Source organism: Platalea leucorodia (genome assembly GCF_965183815.1).
Source record: "Platalea leucorodia genome assembly, chromosome: 8".
Classification (NCBI taxonomy): domain Eukaryota; kingdom Metazoa; phylum Chordata; class Aves; order Pelecaniformes; family Threskiornithidae; genus Platalea; species Platalea leucorodia.
In genome coordinates, this window is record NC_138830.1 from 36,556,826 (window position 1) to 36,574,820 (window position 17,995).

The following is a 17,995-nucleotide window of genomic DNA, read 5'->3' on the forward strand; positions in this document are numbered from 1 at the left end:
TTCTCTGTCTTTGACCACAAGGCTAAACATTGCCATGGTGCAAAATGATACTGTTCTACTGCAGCTCCTGAGGCTTTGATGTTTCTAATCTTCATCCGAAGCTTCATTTTTTCCTTCCTTTGAACGAGACTCTGGGAACTCCTGCCTGGCCTCCCGCTGTGGCAGTCCTGACCTGGGTGAATGGCATCTTCGGGCTCCTGCTGCCCTGGGTGAGGCTGGTCCCTGCTGCACCAGTAGACATCCTCACGCCCCAGTCAGTAGGTCAAGCTGATGTCAAAGCAGTAATCATAGCTGTTAAGTGAGTTCCCACGCAGTATCTTTAATCAGTTATTACCAATGTACACAATATTGATTAAAAGCCTCAGTAAAACCTGTATTCCGGTAATGAACTCCTCGTGTATGGCAGATCTTCTGCCATCCTCATGACTGATGCAGTACAAGGGACACGCTCGAGGTACCACCGTCTCACTGTGCCTCTGCGTGGGGGAAGGCAGCCGTCCCCGTGGTGGCTGCAAGAGCTCCCTCCCTGTCTGACTTACCCAGGCTCCGAGGAGCAGCCGCTCACTTTGGAGGGACAGGTTTCCCCTTAGGAGGAGCAGGGTGGCGTGGGGCTCAAGCGCAGCGTCAGCACATTTTAATTTCCTCAAGGGCAGTGTATTGGCTGGGAACTTCTGCCTCCTTGCCTCACCAGCTCAGCAAAATTCCTCTTTTGGAAGGATGGAACTTCACAGCCACAGGCCACGAAATGGCTCCTCCACTCCGCTTTGTTCCCCTGTCCAGGCTAATTTCAGTGTGTGAAGGGACTGGGCTGTCAGCGAGGCCTCTGCATGCCTCCCCGCCGGAGCTGACAAGGAAACCTGCTCTGTGCAGAGCCCAAGGCAGCCGAGCACCTGGGTTCAGCTGTGCCCCTGGACCTCGTGCTCTTGCAAGGGCACCTGATGTTGTGTCTCGTGGGGGGGTGAATTGCTTTGGGGTCTGTGGCCAGAGCAGACGGCAGCAGGAGAATATTGTGTCCTCAGTTTATTAGTACCCGGTGTAAACAAGGACCATGTTCCCCTCCCTCCTCTCCCACGTGCCTGGTCACAGCAAGGCAGCTGCCCCAGCTCTCACTCCTCCCTCCCAAGCTGTCCCAAGCCCAGCCTGCCTGTGCTCTTGCTGTTTCGGAGCAAAGCCTGCACTACCCCTCACTGCAATCCCTGAATAAACATCAAATGACAGAGCCAAGGGAGAGGTCCCTTCCCAAGACATTTGTTTTATAGCTTTTTGTGAGTTACCCACCAGAGATCTGTTTAAGGCCAGGGATGCCCTGTATAAATGTTTTCATTTTACATCTGGAGACATTCAAATAATAGGAACATCATAGAAGGCATTTGGAAAACAAATATTTTAAATGGCACTCCTAAAACCAGTGAGTAAGCAGTGTGACTCAGCAGTGCTTCCCAACGCTTCCCAGAAGAGATGGAAATAAATCCACTTAATAACTGACATGTATTTGAAATGTGCTGAGTAGTTTGTAGTTATCTGCAATTGCTGCTGGAAAAGCTGACTTGCAGTCATACCTGAAGACAGCACCCTGCCTGCATCAGGCTGCAGGTAGATGCAACCTGAACTTCAGTCTCAAACATGGTGGTGACTTTCTGGAAGGATTTTAGCAAGTGCCCAATCACCCATATAGTCAGAAACACGTATAAGCATCTTTGAAGCCTCTGCTGTGGTGTGTGTTTAACCTTAGTGCCTCAGTTGCGCAGTACATCAAATAACTAGACGTATTTTTTGTTCTGGCTTACGGGTCTTTCAATCGCTTTATGGACAGAAAGGCTCTAGAGAAGGACAAACAGTATCTGACTGTGTTCATCGACACTAGATGCTACTCAGGGCAAGGCCACTGCTGTCTGCTCTGCAGGGAGCGGCTGTGTTGAGCCCCATCGGATGGGCTGAAATCTGCCTTGGCCGGGCTGTGCTGCCCTCCAGGAAGGGGCAGATGGTGGTATGGAGCCGGCCCTCGCCTGACCTGCATCCCACCCTGGGTCCTGGAGCTGCCACGAAGCCCCTTTGCGGGCAGCGGGGAGGTTTTTACCTTCTCGGGGCTCTGCTCCAGCTGCCCCACCTCTCATTAATTCACTGCTAATGCCACAGTCCCTGGCTGCTTCGCTCCCCCCGTGTGCCGAGTGCTTCCCTGTCACACCACCTCCCTGGCAGCCCTAACTGCAGCTGCATTTGAATAACAAATCTCACAGGGGAAAGCAGGCAGCCCTTCTTCCAAAGGAACAGTTTCTTTTTTTCTTCTTTTCAAACTAAAAATACTCCCTGCATCATCCAAAAAACCAGCATCAAACACATAAAGCTTGTGGAGGAAAAATACATTCCCCCCTCAGTGAAAAGAGAGCTTGCAAGCAAGGACTAACCTCCCTACAGCACAGGGTCTGCATTTTCACAGGTGAACAGGAGTGTTGGACAGTTTTGCAGGAGGTGGGGATCCTTTTCAAGGATCCTTTGGAGGACTAATGTTGTTCATTACTCAGAAATCAAGCCTGAAATGGCAGCTGAAAGCAGAGGCACTACAAAAATAAGGCAGCTCTAAAGATGGATTTGCACCTTAAGTGGTTGTGCTTTCTACCAGCCAGGGAGCAAACAATGCCAGGAGAATTCATCTGACAAGCTTTTCTCCTGGTGGCTAGCTGAAGAGGAAGGCAGTACTCATAATTTAAAAATCACCTTTTGGGTATTTCCTCTTTTCACTGATCCTCCCATACACAAACATCCTCAGGCTTCTCTTATCCCTCCACACTGCTAATGCCCAAAGGGCTGGGTGGCCCTTCAACAGCGGGTTGTCCTGATCTCTTCCAACAGCATGGAGAGAAGAGGGAAAGCACCACGAGCCCAAGCCCATGTCCGGCTGGAATTCCCTTTCCTGGCACCAGTGACCACTGCCTTGTCCTCTCACTGTGTCTCTCTGGGGAGACTCAGGCACCATCTTCTTTAAAGCCCTCTTCAGGTGGTGAAAGATGTGATTAGATTCAATCTGGAACTTGGAGTTGGAGCTAGATGACTACGGTCTCTCTCTTGTCAATGATCCCCTGAGACATCTCTTTCCATCCTCTGTTTTTCTTCAAAAGAAAATTAAAAGGCTAATTTTAATTGATGGCATCTGTTCTGGTCAGTGGTTTTATAGGACAGTTAGCTATAAAGCTAATGTCAGAACTGGGAAGGCGGCATGGACAGCAAGTGTCACCAATCTACAGTGCCTGGCTGACGCCAAACACTCACCAGAGAAACGGATCTGAGTGGCATTTTGAGGTGTGATTCTCATCTGGCTCACTTAGATATGATGCTGAAGTGCATCAAAATATATTTTTTCCCTAGAAATGTGTTTCTTAGGAACAGGTTTCTGACTGAGCAGAGGGACTGGAAGACCAGGTGAACTTCTATCCCACCCTGTCCCCGGACTGCTGCCCATTCACCACCAGCCCACAGCGCCTGGGAGAACCCAAAAAGCAGACCCAGTGTTTACTTTTGAGTGAGGATTAAAGCGTTGCCATGCCAACACAATAGATATCACCCTGAAGCAGGACCAACATGAAAAACATCACGTTGGCACATCAACTGCTCAGTAAGGTGGCACCTTCCAGAGAGCAGCCTTCCACACGACATGCGTTTCCAACCCGCTACGCAACTGCCGCCCACTCTCCCCTGCCTCCTTTCGACTCCATTTCCCACGGCCTTTTTTCACTCTTCAGGAATTTTAACTAAAAATGGGTACATTGGGCCACCCTGGGTAAGTTTTGGGTTTTAGAGCTGTCAGTGATTGATAGCCTTCTGCTGGAAGAAACGTTAGTTGATACTGCCTCTGGGTGCAGCAGTGTCCATGCAACTCAGTCACTTGCCTAGAGCACCCAGCTGTTTCCACTGCTGTTACATCTTCTAGGCTATTTCTATTTGAGTCCCTATTCCTCCCTGTTTCCTCAGGGCTGGTATCATCTTCCTTCTTCACAAACTCGATTTATTCCTTCCCACAAGCACTGTTACATGTTTGCAGAAGACGGGGATTCTGACTGTTATTCATCACCACTACTGCTGCCCTATAAATAGCTGTAACCCATGCGGTGCCAGAGCTAAGGTCGCATTTTAGCCCTAAATGAATTGCCAGTTTTCTATTGTAATTACCTAGGTTGGAAAGGAGGACAGATTGACGAACTTAGCCTAAGTAAAACTCTACATGAAGACTTGGCAACCTCCAATCCTACAACCTGCTTATTTAATTGGGTGGCTCTTCTAGGCCAAATTCTGTCTGCGAGAGCAAGCCATGATGTGTTTATAGCCATGACGCAGGCTTATTTTGTCTCCCTTCTAAATGCTGTCTTTATTAGTAGCATGACTACAGTCAACCAGACACTGGTTCTGGGGCAATCTTTTTTGCTATATGAAGATCATCGTATGTCATTGACTTGATGACCATGACTTCAGCTTCGCAGGACTGCAGAGCCAAGCTGTTCTGTTGCTGCTGCAGCAAAGCAAGGTCTCTCGGGTCCAGACGTGGGTCTCAGCTGACTTGGCTGGGATCAATTTGAGTTTTAGTCTCCCTAAGAGGTAGAGCAAAGTCATGGAAGTAGACTGTTTCAGGCTCTTTTAGTTGGCACAAAAGTGTATCATAAACTGTCTTCACACTCCGCTGTTACTTTACTGTGGTCATTTATTAGGCAAAGATTTTGTATTTTCAGGGGCTCGAGGGATTGGAAGGTGACAAAGGAGGAAAATACATTAGTGGGATGTGGAAGACGGAGCTTTTCATTGGAGAGACTCCAGAATCAACCCAGCAAGGCTGGTGGGTCACGCACCATGCACCATGCAGAGAGAGCTTACTCTGGGATTTCCCTTGTTCTTTGCTGTCTCCCTCTTTCTCCTCCAGCCTCATTTTGCAGCAATGATTCCCAATACATTGGCTATCTCAGCCAGCAACAGCAAGCCTTTCTTGAATGAGCCAACCATCTCCCCGGCAACAAGGCAGGCTGTGAAAATAACAAGTGCTTTCCTGTTTTATGTTTCCCACCTCTCGAGAAATGCCCTGCCTTTTATTTCTCTCCACTGCTCAAAAACATGAATGATGGTAACTGAAATGCACCTCGTGGAGGGACAAAGAGGGAGGTGAGCAAGAAAGATGGCTTTGGTCTTAATGGAAAAGAGTAACAGATCTTTACACCTCAGTGAACGGCAGGCTGAACTATTTGTCCGGCGCTGTTACAGTGATGAACGCAGCCGACCCAGTATAGCAGGAATGGTTATATGCATGTTGTAGCTATTGCATGCAGCAAGCAAGCAGACTTCAGCTGCAGCTGGACATCCAGACAAATGCTGACACCAGGCAAAAACGGGGTGGTTAATGCCCCCCTTATTCCATTTTCCCTTTTCTCCCACTCCATCCTGCTCCTGTACAAAGCAGCCCTAAGTTATGCTTCACTGTGGTGAAGCCCCCATTGCTTACAACAGCAAATCAGCAAGGGTTGGCCGTATCCCCAGTGCAGCAGGAGAAACCCAGGAATCCTGCGTCCATCCCCCAGATCACCCCATTAGCTACTAGTCAGCAAATGGAGGCTTCCTACCAGCATGGCGGTGCCTGACTAACCTCGCCTGCCCTCCGCAAAGTTATTAGCGGCTTTTTTGCATTTCTCAGAGAGCCTGGGTTAGGGACATGCAGTAGGAGCCAGCTGGTCTAAACAAATACCTGCCTGAAATGAAGTAAAATCCACAAATATCTTGAGCTGACAAGTAGAAAAAGCCAGTTACACAGGAGCAGGTCTTACGAAAAAGAGCTCCTCCCACACACTGCTCCCTTCCAGTGCCTGGAAGGCAGCAGGTGACAGCAGCTGCATCCCCTGTCCTGCCACTGCCTTCAGTCTTGCCACTGCCTTCAGCATGTGCGGAGGGGACGGGGCTGGAGGCACCGGGTTTCTGCATGTGGCCCGCTGTTCAGAAGCAAGTTAGATGCAGCTCCAGTGCATGTGGCCCCTTCGCCAGCCGCCTTGGGTGGGCCGTTCAATTACACTAAACAGATTTTTTTTAATATTGCTAGGCAGTATTTTAAAATGTCCTAGGTACATCTTTGTTTAGCTCGCAGCTCAGGAGTTACACGCTTTATACAGCATAAGGTCATGACAGACACATTTTGCTACAAAGCCTGAAAGAAAAAAATTCCCTATCAAAATTTTTTAACACTTTAGCTGTCCCTTTCACAGTTGAAGCAGAGACATTTCCAGACTCCCACTGGGAAAAAAAGTTCAATTTGAAGGTCACTGCCTGCCACCTCCGGACCCCAAGGACCTGTGACCCTGCCCCCTCAGACACTTGTATCTCAGCCACACGACTGATATAGGCATTCTCTGTTGAGTAATTTCTGAACAATTTCGGCCTCTTTCTGTCTGGTTTATGCTAATATGAACACGCTCTACAGCTGTTTTCATACCAGCCTGCACGGAGCGGCATGCTTGCCTGGGCAGGCTCATTGCAGCCTGGGACCACTCCAAGCTGCGGACAGCCCCAGACCCCCCAGCCTGGCTGCAGCTCTGGCATTTTGCTCGAGTGGGATTGTAGGTGCTGCATTTCCAAGCAGCTTCTGAGGTCAGCACTGACCCGCCGAGGAAGAGAATTTACTTTTCTTCTGGATGGGATTTCTGAAGCCGGACTTCAGAACTGGCTCTTCAAATGGAGAGATGAAAATCCGCCACTTCCCTGCCCTTCCTCCTTGATCAGATCCAAACACTTGTACTGACTGCTAGATTCCTGGCTTTAATTCTCCATTTCCCATTTGCTCTGCCTGGGTACACTGAAAGGGAATCTGTGAGCAGCTTGCTTTATTAATACATTTGCAATTTAGAGAACCGTTTAATCCAGAGGGTACACGTTACGGCCTGACTCTTTCCTGCCTGTAATCTCATTATAAAGGTAAGGACTGAGTAGTGCCTTATGGGCCAGCTGGAGGGTCTTCAGTAGCCAGGTGGGACCAAGCCTCTGCCCCTCTTCCTTCATGTAACCCCTTGCTCTTGGCTAGCTGGGGATCCAGACGTAGGGCAGTGATGGCCCTGGAGATGAGGAACACCCACGGATGCCGCTCCTCCCGCAGCTGCCTCCTGTCTCTTCACTGACTGCTCCTTTTTCGCCTGCCCTCTTGCAACATGTAAAGGATTTGTGACTTTGCACTTGCACAGCCTTTCTGGAGTTTCAGACTGATCTTCCGGGCTGTGCGCGGTGACAACGTGCCATGAGCTGGCAGGACGTGCTCCTGCCTACCTGCGATGAAGAATACGAAACAAGGACCCAGGTGCTGCCTGCAGCCCATGAACCTTTTGTAAGCCAGGCACACTTGCAAGAAAACCCACTTCCCTGAACAAGGACCACATATAAAAGTGAAATCCTACGTGCAGACTGTTTTGTTCTTAACCTGGGGACAGCTCCTTATTACCAGAGAGGGTCAGCAAGACCTGGAGCATCTGCTTTTTGTGATTTATTTTGCCTTTTTAGCTTGTATTTCCTAGATTGATCTCACTTTGACTGACAAAAGCTAAGGGGTTTAGTCTGGACTCTTCCCTCAGTCTTTCGCTTCTACTAGACTAAATACTGGAAGTATAATTACGGGCAGAAAAAAAATGAAAACAGTGAAAGAGGATTTGGTTATTTTATCTCAATATCAAAAGCACAAAACACCTCATTCACATTTATTAAGTAGGGGAGGGGTTTTTTTTTTGCTCCGAACATTGTCAGGGTGTTATTTGGAAGGGGTACAGGGGCAGATGCATCTCCAATGAAGTTGGGGTGGGGGAAGCTGTAATAGCCAAGCAGTCCCTGGTGAAAACCTGTCCTGGGCCTGTGCCCCCTCCTTCCCTGCTGCTGAATCAGGCTCGACCAGCCACAGCCCCAGCTCCCCTTCCCGAGTTCTCTTCTCTTGGGGGCTTAAGTGATGAGTAGGGGAAAATCCCCCTCTAAAAGATTTGCATTGGAAACCCTTGGCCGAGGAATGAGTTTTAAAATAGAAAAGCTTTGCTTGAAAAGGGATGAACCATGTAGCATAATACTCAGCAAATCGCCTTTTTAATGGCCTCTGTTTATAGCAGCTGTACATTAATAACAAAAGTGGGGTAGCAGAAGCCATGCACTTCTTTGTAAGATTAAAATAAATACTATTTCATACTAATACCAGCAACTTTCTGTGGAGGTTGACTAAGAGAAAGGAGCAAGTGGAAGACCACAGCCTGAGAGACTTGGTTTCTTTCCCCTCCATCTACTGCTGGATGAAGGAACATTACTCCCATCTGCGAAGGGAGAAGATACTCTGAATCAGCCCTCCCAGACCGTTTGGTTTACAGTGGTTCGTTGCAGGCTTGTCTGTGCATGACACCACTGTAAGACAGGAGTAATTCCTCTAGGACTAAATACCTTCGGGGAAACTATGTTGGGGACAACTTAATCTAACTTGCTTTTTACTTTGCAAGGTGTAACTCAGGATCCTTACTGCCATAAAGCATAAATTGAAACAAGAGTTGTTCACAGTAGACATAAGGAGAAACCTTCTCATCGTGAGGACAGTAAAGCAGTGGACCAGGCTGCTCAAAGAGGCTGTGCAGTCTCCATCCTTGGAGCACTTTGGACCCGACTGGATAAAGCCCCGAGCAACCTGGTTTGACCTCAGAGCTGACCTTGCCTGAGCAGAAGCCTAGATGCCTCCTGAGTTCCTTTCCAGCCCGAGTTATCGTATGATCCTAGGAACATTTGGCATCTATTCCACAGGAATATGAACAGAAGCGACATTTCGTGCAGCCCAGTACTCCATCTCTCATTCCTGGCAGTTCTGATAACAGCTCTCCCCCTCCACACCCCATACTTTGCCAGGCCTGGCACTAAAGCAGTGCTGAGTTTCCCGCCTCAAATTAGGACTTCAGGCATTAAAAAAAGAAAAAAAAAATTTACATTTTAAAGCTGTCTGCTACGGACTATTTATCAGACATGGAGAATGATTTGTTTCTGTTTTCCTGGGCATAGGTTTTTAGCTGAGACAAGATACGTTGCCTTGCTGAGAGCTGAGTCACCGAGTAATCAACAGATTAATGTATTCAGTTTGAAAGCCATCAGCATTAGTTCTCGGCAAGCTCACAAGAAGTCCATTATGGTATCATTTCTACATTTGGGATGGAAATGTCTCCAGGATTTAGAGTTCCTGTGGGAAAAATCCCTAGATGCAAAGAAATCAAAATACCCCTTTGCAATTGGGAGACATAAGGTACCTCTTCATACAGTAACACCACAGCAGGATTTTGGCATCCTTTATAGTGAATGCTTTTGTTATCAACCCTCAGATAAGGAGTTTGGGGTATGCTGTACATCTGTCATTCAATAGTTACCTAAAAATAGTCACGATAAACTCAGCGGCATACAGGACTTTGCCTTTACCAGGTCTTTAATCTGAAATTATTATATTTCCAGTGAAACCAAGTAATTTTACTTCCTCTGGAATGGAAGCATGCAAAAAGGGTGGTCTTGACTTCTCTAGTGCTCTGAGTTTCTCTGTGTGGGCTTGGTCTGAGCCAGAAATGCAAAAAGGAAAGGCAGAGGCTGGCAGGGGCACCTCACAGAGGAGCCACTGTTTAAATATAGGGAGCCGGTTAAAGTAACAACAGAGTATCAACTGTCAAAGGACAGGCTGGCTTAGGTGTGTGGCATGAGAAGGCTGCCAGACATCACATAGTTATTCTGATAAGACACACACTAACAAACACTGCTGCCTAAGACCCTGTCCATATGAACCTCAGGGAAGTAATACATCCTCTTGTTTGCAAGTGAAACTGCTGTTTGGGTACACTTGAATGGGGGATGTGTGAGTAAAAGCCAGTCAAGCGCCCGCAGAAGTCAAGTTAATCCTAAAAGCTTTCCTATATTAGCAGGCTGGTGGAAAGGATTTGAACAGCAGCAAGACTTCTCCCCGAGATGTTTCTTCTTGCAGCCTGTGTTTCCAGCACACGCACAGTAGACAGGACAAGTGTTCCCACTGTTTCCCCAAGTCTGTCAGTACCTCCATCTAGACTGTCCCTAGATAACAAAATTTTTCTTGTACTGGCCTGGCTAGTGCCAGGGCATGAGAGATTGTGGCTGTTGTGACACAGAGGTCCCCAGGGCTGCAATTCCTAGCGTAGGTGTACAAGTAGCATGTCATATACAACTGTGCCTATGCCTCTGTTTGTTGCACAAACTGCATGTGCAATAGGCATACAACGGTGATGTAAATCTTCCCCACTCCCTCCTTTTCCCTCCAAGGTATTCAGACTGTGCCAATGCCTCCTGTTTGTGCTCTGGAGTCTCCAGGTGCTCAGTTCTCCGTACCCAAGCAGTGGTGATTCTAACTTACCCGTCGTTCCTTATCACCGTATTCGATGCCCAAGGTATCCATGGCACGTACAATAGCTGCCAGTGACTGTATAGTGTTGCTGTAGACCACTGGCTTGTACTGCTTCACGTCTTCTCCAGAGAAGCCATCCTCGTGGATAATCCTGAAGAAAATGCAAAGGACAAAAACCTCTTAAGAATGTCATTTCAATGGGGGAGACGTTTAAAAGAGAGCTATGCTCTTTTGAAGAGCACATCTGCTAGCTTGATTCACTTAATTTAGTCAGCATTTCTTTTAAAACCTTTCTGGTTTTTCACCAGTAGTGCGTCTGAGCCTAGTGCCCGGAATTAGCATCCCTTTTGCTCTCTCTCAAGGAGGTTTTGTGCAGGGTCGGCACACACAGTACCTCCCTCCCAACCAAACCATGAACGCTGGAGGCTGGAGCCTGGACAGCCTCATGTTCGCATGCTTACCAGTCACAGGGGGGAGGTTTCCAGGTCCTGTATTATCTTTCCTGTCAAGGTCTATGGAAACGTGTTCAATGCTTCCAATGACCATCAGATCAAATCTTAACCACTGAAACAAGTAGTAGAAAACCCTAGTTCTTGGCTAGTCCTTTTCATCGTAACTCCTGGGGTGCCTTACAGAAGAAACCAGAGTTGAAATACCCGTGCATGCATGGGGGGGACGGGCACGGATAGGCAAAGTCATTTAGTTGTGTAGCACTTAAAGTATTTACAAGCCTACACACCTCCTCCCTCCTTTACCCTCCTTTATAAACAGTGCTGGAAGTTCTTCCAGAAGCAACGTGGGAATGAGACCCACAGTCCTATCAGCCCTGCATGCTGGATGCTCTGTGCGTTAGTCCCTGTTAAACTCTGCAAAAGGAACTATTTGACGGAGTGAGTTCTTGCAGTCCCTTGCTCAGGTCAGAAGACTGACTCCTATAATTTCTTCATCTCTAAGTAACTCAAGAACTAAGCTCGGGTGTGTCTAGAAAACAGCTAGGATTTGTAGAGCTAATTGTGTTTGACAATAATTCTTCCCAGTGAAGACATAAGGTATGATCCTGTCTCTTAAATATTGGCAGAGAGGATGATCTGCTTAGCCAAAACGAAGTCCTTGCTTGCTCATCCTCAGATCTCACTGGACAACAGAGAGTCCTTCAGAAACAGTTCTGGTCACTGATAAAACCTAGCATCCTGTCTATAACAGGATTTTTGTTTCCTTTTTTTCTAAATCAGATACACACAAACCAAGGTCCTGACCATTGCTGGCATCCCCCCGGGGAGAGGGAGCACTAGCAGGGATCATAGTGAGCTTGCAATAGATACAGTGCTGGGATGGTGGTGAGAACAGGGCTGGACGCCAGCCCTGTGTTATTAACAGATGACTACATGAAGAACAAGGCCGACAGAAACATGCTGACAAAGACACAGATCTAGTTCCCGCAATGTGAAGCTCACGGAAAGGTTTTCTAACACCAGCGGCTGACTCTCTGCTCTCCCCACCACAACCTTTGCTCACTCATCACTGAACACTGAGCTCCCGGGAGGAGCTGCTCCAACACCCTCTGAGTCCTGGAAAAATATGACTACAGGCTGAAGACAGGCAGTAGTTCAAATTAATTGGTGTCCAGGAAATTTTTAATCTACTGATCCGAGGAACTGGGCAGGGCCCCCTGCTCAGGCACCCCAGCTCCAGGAAGGGGGAATGGTGCTGGCATGCTGGAAACAGCACGAGGGGCTGCTGGTTTGTCTCGCCTAGGCTGAGAAGAGCACGTGTGGATGAAAACCTTTCTGACTTAGTAAATCCAGACTTGCCAATTTGTCAAAATTTTTCCTGTAGCTAGTTTTGATTTTGATGAAGAGTTATGGGCAATAACAGACCCTGTACTCTGTAGATTTTATTTTGTGTGAATCCAGTGCTTGTGCCAAGGTTTGGTATAGCAGCATTTGAGTAACGGGGAAGGAGCAGGGCCAGCAGAGCTGTGTGTGGATCTCACGGATCATTTACTGTTACTCAGAGAAGTTGCTGAACTTCTGGGAAATGTGTTCTTTGTCAAAAGTTGCAGTCAAACCTAAAGAGTTATGGCTGGCACAAAGCACAAGGATCTGCATCAATCCCCTTTGAATTCAAGAGAGACTGTACATCACCGGTTCCTCCCAGCTATGAGCATGACAGCAAGAAGCTCGGCAGAGCAGGGGTCCTGCAGCAGGTAGGCAAGCGGTTAGCATAAGCATCACCAGAAATTAATTTTTTCTGGTTGGTTGGCTCAGGGTTGGATTTTGGGGCAGAGGGGACTAAATGTTGGTTCTGGGGCAACTAAGAGAAGGAAATGTAAGAGGGGGAGATGAAAGGGGTGAGAGGAGGAACAGGCACAAGGGGCTGTGTAAGGGGCACAAGAGGATGCAGCTGAAATTTGTTTGGTCCAGCTGTCGACCATGCTGGCGGAGATCGGAGTGGTGCCCGCACCTCGGGCTGGCTTTGTTTCTGCCTTTCACTGACGGGCATCAGCTAGGGTCTCGATATGGCAAAAAGAGGGCTGAACAGCTGTAGAGGGAAAGAGGTGGGCTTTGGTCTTCTTCAGAGTTTAAACCATCTCTGGCCTTGCACCATTAAGTTGTTGCCCGACATTTTCACTTCTAAATACTCAGTGTTTCTAAATACTCCAAGCCAGTAAGGACCCTACCAAGTAACAGGGCTCCTTGTGTTGAAGGGGCAGAATTAAGCGATGGAGAATGGTTCTGGTATCCCTCAGCAAACATACTGCTGACTGGGCAACGTGCTGACATCGTTCAAAGCGCAGACATAAAAGCATTACTTTTAAAGGGGGCAGAAAAGAGCGTGGAGAAAAAAAACACCCCAATTGTTCTTCTGTGAAATCTCTCTGGGAAGGCAGCCACAGCAACTGAAAGCAGCGCTGCGGATGCCAGTATTGAAGTTTTGCTGTAGGAAGTACCTACGGATTAATCAATCATGCAGTTAGCACATTACCTGATGTTTGAGCGAGCAAATCCCCACTGACTAGTGCCGTTCCAAAGCCTGCTAGGACACTGTGAACTGGTTTATTGTCCTATATGCTTTTAGCAAATGTTTCTCCTCTTGCTTGCCTTGGCGATCTGACGGCTAAACTCCCGTGGCAGCTTTTTCCATAGTCCTTTAGAATCGTTCATGACGCCACTCACCCATTTGGGATATACCTTTCTTCTTGCCTGCTATTGTGCTTTACTGCCTAGAGGACATCTAAAGCTCCAACAACACTCTTGGGAGGCATATTGTTAGGGAGATGGCTTGAGCTTGTGTGCCGCAGGACACATGAAGCAGTGGGGTTTGGATACTGTAGTGAGCTGTGACCATTAAAAATGAACAGTGTGTAGGAACTAATAGAAGTGAGCAGTGTGTCAAGACTGGGAAGTCTTTAAAGGTTCAGGCAGGGTGGGGTAGTCCTTAAACAACCCGCAATTAATGGGAACAGAGGGTTTTCAGCACTAAAAATGTGAATCCTCTGTTTTCTAAATGGCTTGTATTTTTGCCTGTGTCTGAAATACAAAGGAAACTGCTGCAGGCAGGTTCCTCTTTGCCACACTAGAGCCGGTTCTCTCCAGGGAAAAGGAAGAAAAGAGGATCCCCGGGGGCTGTGGAAGGGGGATACAATGCTGTAATTTTTAAAAGCGATTCTGAGCAATTAAAAAGCCATTTCATTCACCAAGTGACTAATGAAACACCGTGCTCTGAATGGAATGGTGAGAGACAACTGAAGCAACCTGATTGTCTGATGTACCTATTAATGCCTGCTCCCTATCCTTCAGCTGTTAACAGCAAAACCCATATGTTTGCATGTTATGTTGTCATACTCATTTTAGAATGGCATTAGCAGACAGGTATTTGCTGGGGAAAATGGCTCCACTGCAGATCAGATCTTCTGCCATCCCCCAGCAAGTCATTAATCCTGAAGAAGTGCCCAGTGCCTCAGCGATTATTGCTTAATTACAAAATAAATGAAATACTTGGAAACAGGGGGTGCATTCCGCGTAGCAGCTCGCTTTGGCTTCCGTTCAACAAAGCACTTACGTGCCTTCAGCCTTTCACTACAAAACGAATGTATTAAAAAGGCAAAGCCAAAGAGAATTTTGCTCTATGTCCCTGCTGACACGCACTGCCCCAGCGGTTGTGAAACGGCAGCTTTGAACAAAGCACACGACAACTCCAGCGTGGTAGGGCTGGATCTCAGCTGGGGCTGATCCAAGCAAGGAGCCAGTTTCCCTAGGTCACTCCTGGGGGAATACTTGTCCATCTATCCTGAAAACGTCCTGGAGCACAGACTACAATTTCCTCCCCTCCCTGCTCCAGTTCCAGAGAAGCTATTCTGGGGCTTTCCTTCCAGCCTTTCCAACCTAAGCCTGGTTTAGTAACTGCAATGACTCTTCCCTACACCTTCTCCAACTGGGTCCTCCTTCTTGAGGCACAGTGCCCCAGACTAGTCCTTTCTTCTCTAACCTGCCAAGATAATTTTAAGCTGTGAAGCTTATCCTCTGATGTGCTGAAGTACCTATCCCAGCTCCATGTCACTGCCAGGGGTAATTATGTATTTTCGTCTAGGTCACTGATGAAAATTTTGAAGAAAATCAATGCCTGCCAGACCCTGCAGAGTCCTCTGCTCTGCCATGAGCCACCGGTAACTGTATTCTTTGGGAATGAGTTGTGCTACTCATCCATTTTTGTGTAAGAAAGATCTGAAGTAGTTTTATCTAGACTGTTTTTCCAGGTCACTTTATGAAAGTCAAGTGGGATCATGTCAAACCCTTCCCAAAATCTAGATATGGCACCAACTATTCCTCTTCTGCTTCTGACGAGAAATCAAATTAGATTAGTTTAACATTTTTGTATAATCCATGCTGGATGTCACTCATCTCCCTTTTTATCTCCTAGGTGCTTGCAAATTGTTTGATTGATAGTTCAATTCTCTTGAAAGCTTCTAGAAGTTGACTGGTCTATAATTCTTACTCCTCTTTTCTCCCTCTATATTTAGAGATAGACACCATGTTTACATTTTTTTCTGGTACCTCACCTGCCCTCCAAGAGCTCTCAAGGAGAAGTGTTTGTATTTCTGAGATGGCGCCAGCAGGGCCTGCAAGTATGTAGTAAGAAGTTCCTTAAACACGGCTGGTCTGAGGACATTTAATCTTACAAAACTTGCCCTTCTTGTGCCAGAGAGAGAGAGACGGCAGTGCTCAGCAGTGGAGCCTGTTGTGGACAGCCCTGCTCCCCCTCTTCCTTCCAGCGCTCGGTATCCTCCATCCCCTTCACAGCTTTGCATGCAGGTTCTCTTTTCCTGACTGACACAGCCCTGCCTCATGTCCTGCACTTTGTTATCACTCCAAAACCTCAAGCCAATGCCTCTGAAATGTTTCCTGCTAAATTCAGGGAACTTTATCTGGCTTCAAACTGTCCGCATCACTGTAAAAGACATACTTGGAGACTTCCAATTGCCTACCAGAGAAAATAAATCCCATACTGTTTCTGTTTTACCTAAGGTGATTTACTTTCAATCAGAAGGACGTTTCCAGCTGAATGAAGTTTTCCCATATCAATGCACATCCCTAAAATTACAGTGATTTGCTTGAATAAAACCAGGCATGAAATCATCAGGAGATTATTACACTCAAAGTGTATTGCAAGCAAATACCTTGCAAATAAACAGTCCTGTTCCTGTAAGAGCAGTCCTTGCTCCTCACCTTCATCTGGACAAATCAAGGTACTTAAAGGTCACTGCACAGCTTTCGTACAGAGCCTTGTGCCACAGCGATGAGTTTCACCTCTCTGGGCTCTAGGAAGCTGACCTGGTTTTGGCTGGCAGTGGTACCCTGCGTAGCACCCGCAGCTCTGCTTCAGCCTGGATGGTTGTGTGCTCCTCTGCAGCATTTCCATCCACGCCAGGAAAGCTCAGGTCTCCTGAATGCTCTGTCTGTATGGGGAGCTCCTAAAGTCCACATGGACAATGCGCACAGGGAAAACCTCCCAGCTGATGCAAAGAGTGTGAGATGCTACAGGGTGTAAAGTGCTGCTTGCAACTGCAGGAGATCATTTGGGCCATGGCAGAAGGGAGGTGGCGTGAGAGGGACAATTGGCATTTGCCCACCGATGCTCAGGCTGTTGAGACTCCCATTCACATGTACATGTTTAGGGTATAGACTGATCCGAGGCGGGTTTTAAGTGAAGAATTTTGGAATGAACACACATACAAATCTGTTTTTGCTCAGCAAACTTTTCTAACTTTTTTTCTTCCTTCTTCCCCTCTTTTTCTTTCAAAAATAATCCTTTATGTTTCATTTCAGAATCAAGCAGGTTATTCTGGTGAGACTGGGCAGAGCTTGAGGCAAAAGAAAAAAACCTAATATTGAAGAAAACTCTGTAAGCTTTTTTTGCAGATGGGGAAAAATAATAATGCAAAAATCTGACTTTAATATGTAGGGAAGGGAAGGGGTTGATCAAATTTTGATGGAAAATCTTCTGCTAGAGGTAATCAGCTACTTTTAAATTTATATTTATCTTGATATGAGGTCAAAAAGTTTGTTTACAGGAGAGTTATGAAGCTAAATTCCAGTGATTCTCTGCTCACTCATTTAATAGCCTGAAATGCGATTAAAAACTCCTGGATTATGTTAAACTAAATCAACGCAGATGCCCATGACCTTGTGTTTCAAAGACTGCAAAGGCACAGTTCAGACCTCTGTGGCAGGGTGAAAATCTCTCAAAACTCTCATTCTTCTTCCACTCTGGCTGTGCTTGAATGACACGTTGTACATCCTATTCCTGCAAGAAACTCTCTGAGATGGAGATTAAGATGACTGTTTGCCTACATGCCCGCTTTTTTGAAAAGAAAACCAGCTTCCTTATTCAGGGTCATCTAAAAACTGCAAAGAGAGCTCATTTTTAAAAGTATAATTTTTTTCAACCTGGATTTTTAACACCAGTCCAAGAAATACTGATGGAGCCCTGTGACAGACTCCCAGCTGGGGGAAACCTCCTTTCTGGAGAAAATACCTTTGGGTCACTCAGAACTGAATTCTTACCACCAAAGTATTTCTTGCATGCAAAGACGTTATTCTAACTAACCAGCTGGTTCACGTTAAAAAATAAGCAAATCCATCAGGCGATTGAAATGCTGCCAAAATCTACTGCCCTGGCAATGGTCGCGCTTATTCAAATCAATTGCAAAAGTTTCATGGATCTGTACAGGGCACAAACGTCCTTGCTCTTCTAAGGCAGCCAAATTTGTGTCCAATAGCAATGCCTGTAAGTAACTGATGCCTTCATGAGGTCTAGTTAAAGCTAGGCATGTGCTTCTGCACCTTAACTGCTGGCCAAAAAGCTAGAAAATGATGTTATAAGAAACTCTCTTGTGTATACTCAGAATGGATGTTGCTGCCATCTTACTTTTTTGCCTGTGGATGAGCAGCTATTGAGCTAACGATGATGAGCTTCTAGACATGTAGGGGTCAGATAGTGCATCTTCCTGAGAACCTTTGATTTGGTTTGTTTTCAGGTGTATAAAATATATGCAGAATTCTCTTCATTTCCAGTTTAATACAGACCAACACCAGAAACAAGTGCACTAAAGAAAAC

At 46.7% G+C, this 17,995-nt stretch overlaps 2 protein-coding genes across 3 annotated transcripts in view; both read right to left on the reverse strand.

Moving 5' to 3' along the window:
- The window catches only part of LOC309594305 (metallothionein-2), a 216,043-nt gene that overhangs the window by 185,001 nt on the left and 13,047 nt on the right, over positions 1-17,995 (reverse strand). The window lies entirely within an intron of this gene.
- GNAO1 (G protein subunit alpha o1) overlaps positions 1-17,995 on the reverse strand; it is a gene marked incomplete at both ends in the record, with an annotated part of 146,670 nt that overhangs the window by 85,309 nt on the left and 43,366 nt on the right. For both annotated transcript variants that reach the window (XM_082319886.1, XM_082319885.1), the window contains one exon: positions 10,388-10,529. In XM_082319886.1, coding sequence (XP_082176012.1) covers positions 10,388-10,529 — 142 coding nt within the window. The remainder of the gene's footprint in view (positions 1-10,387; positions 10,530-17,995) is intronic.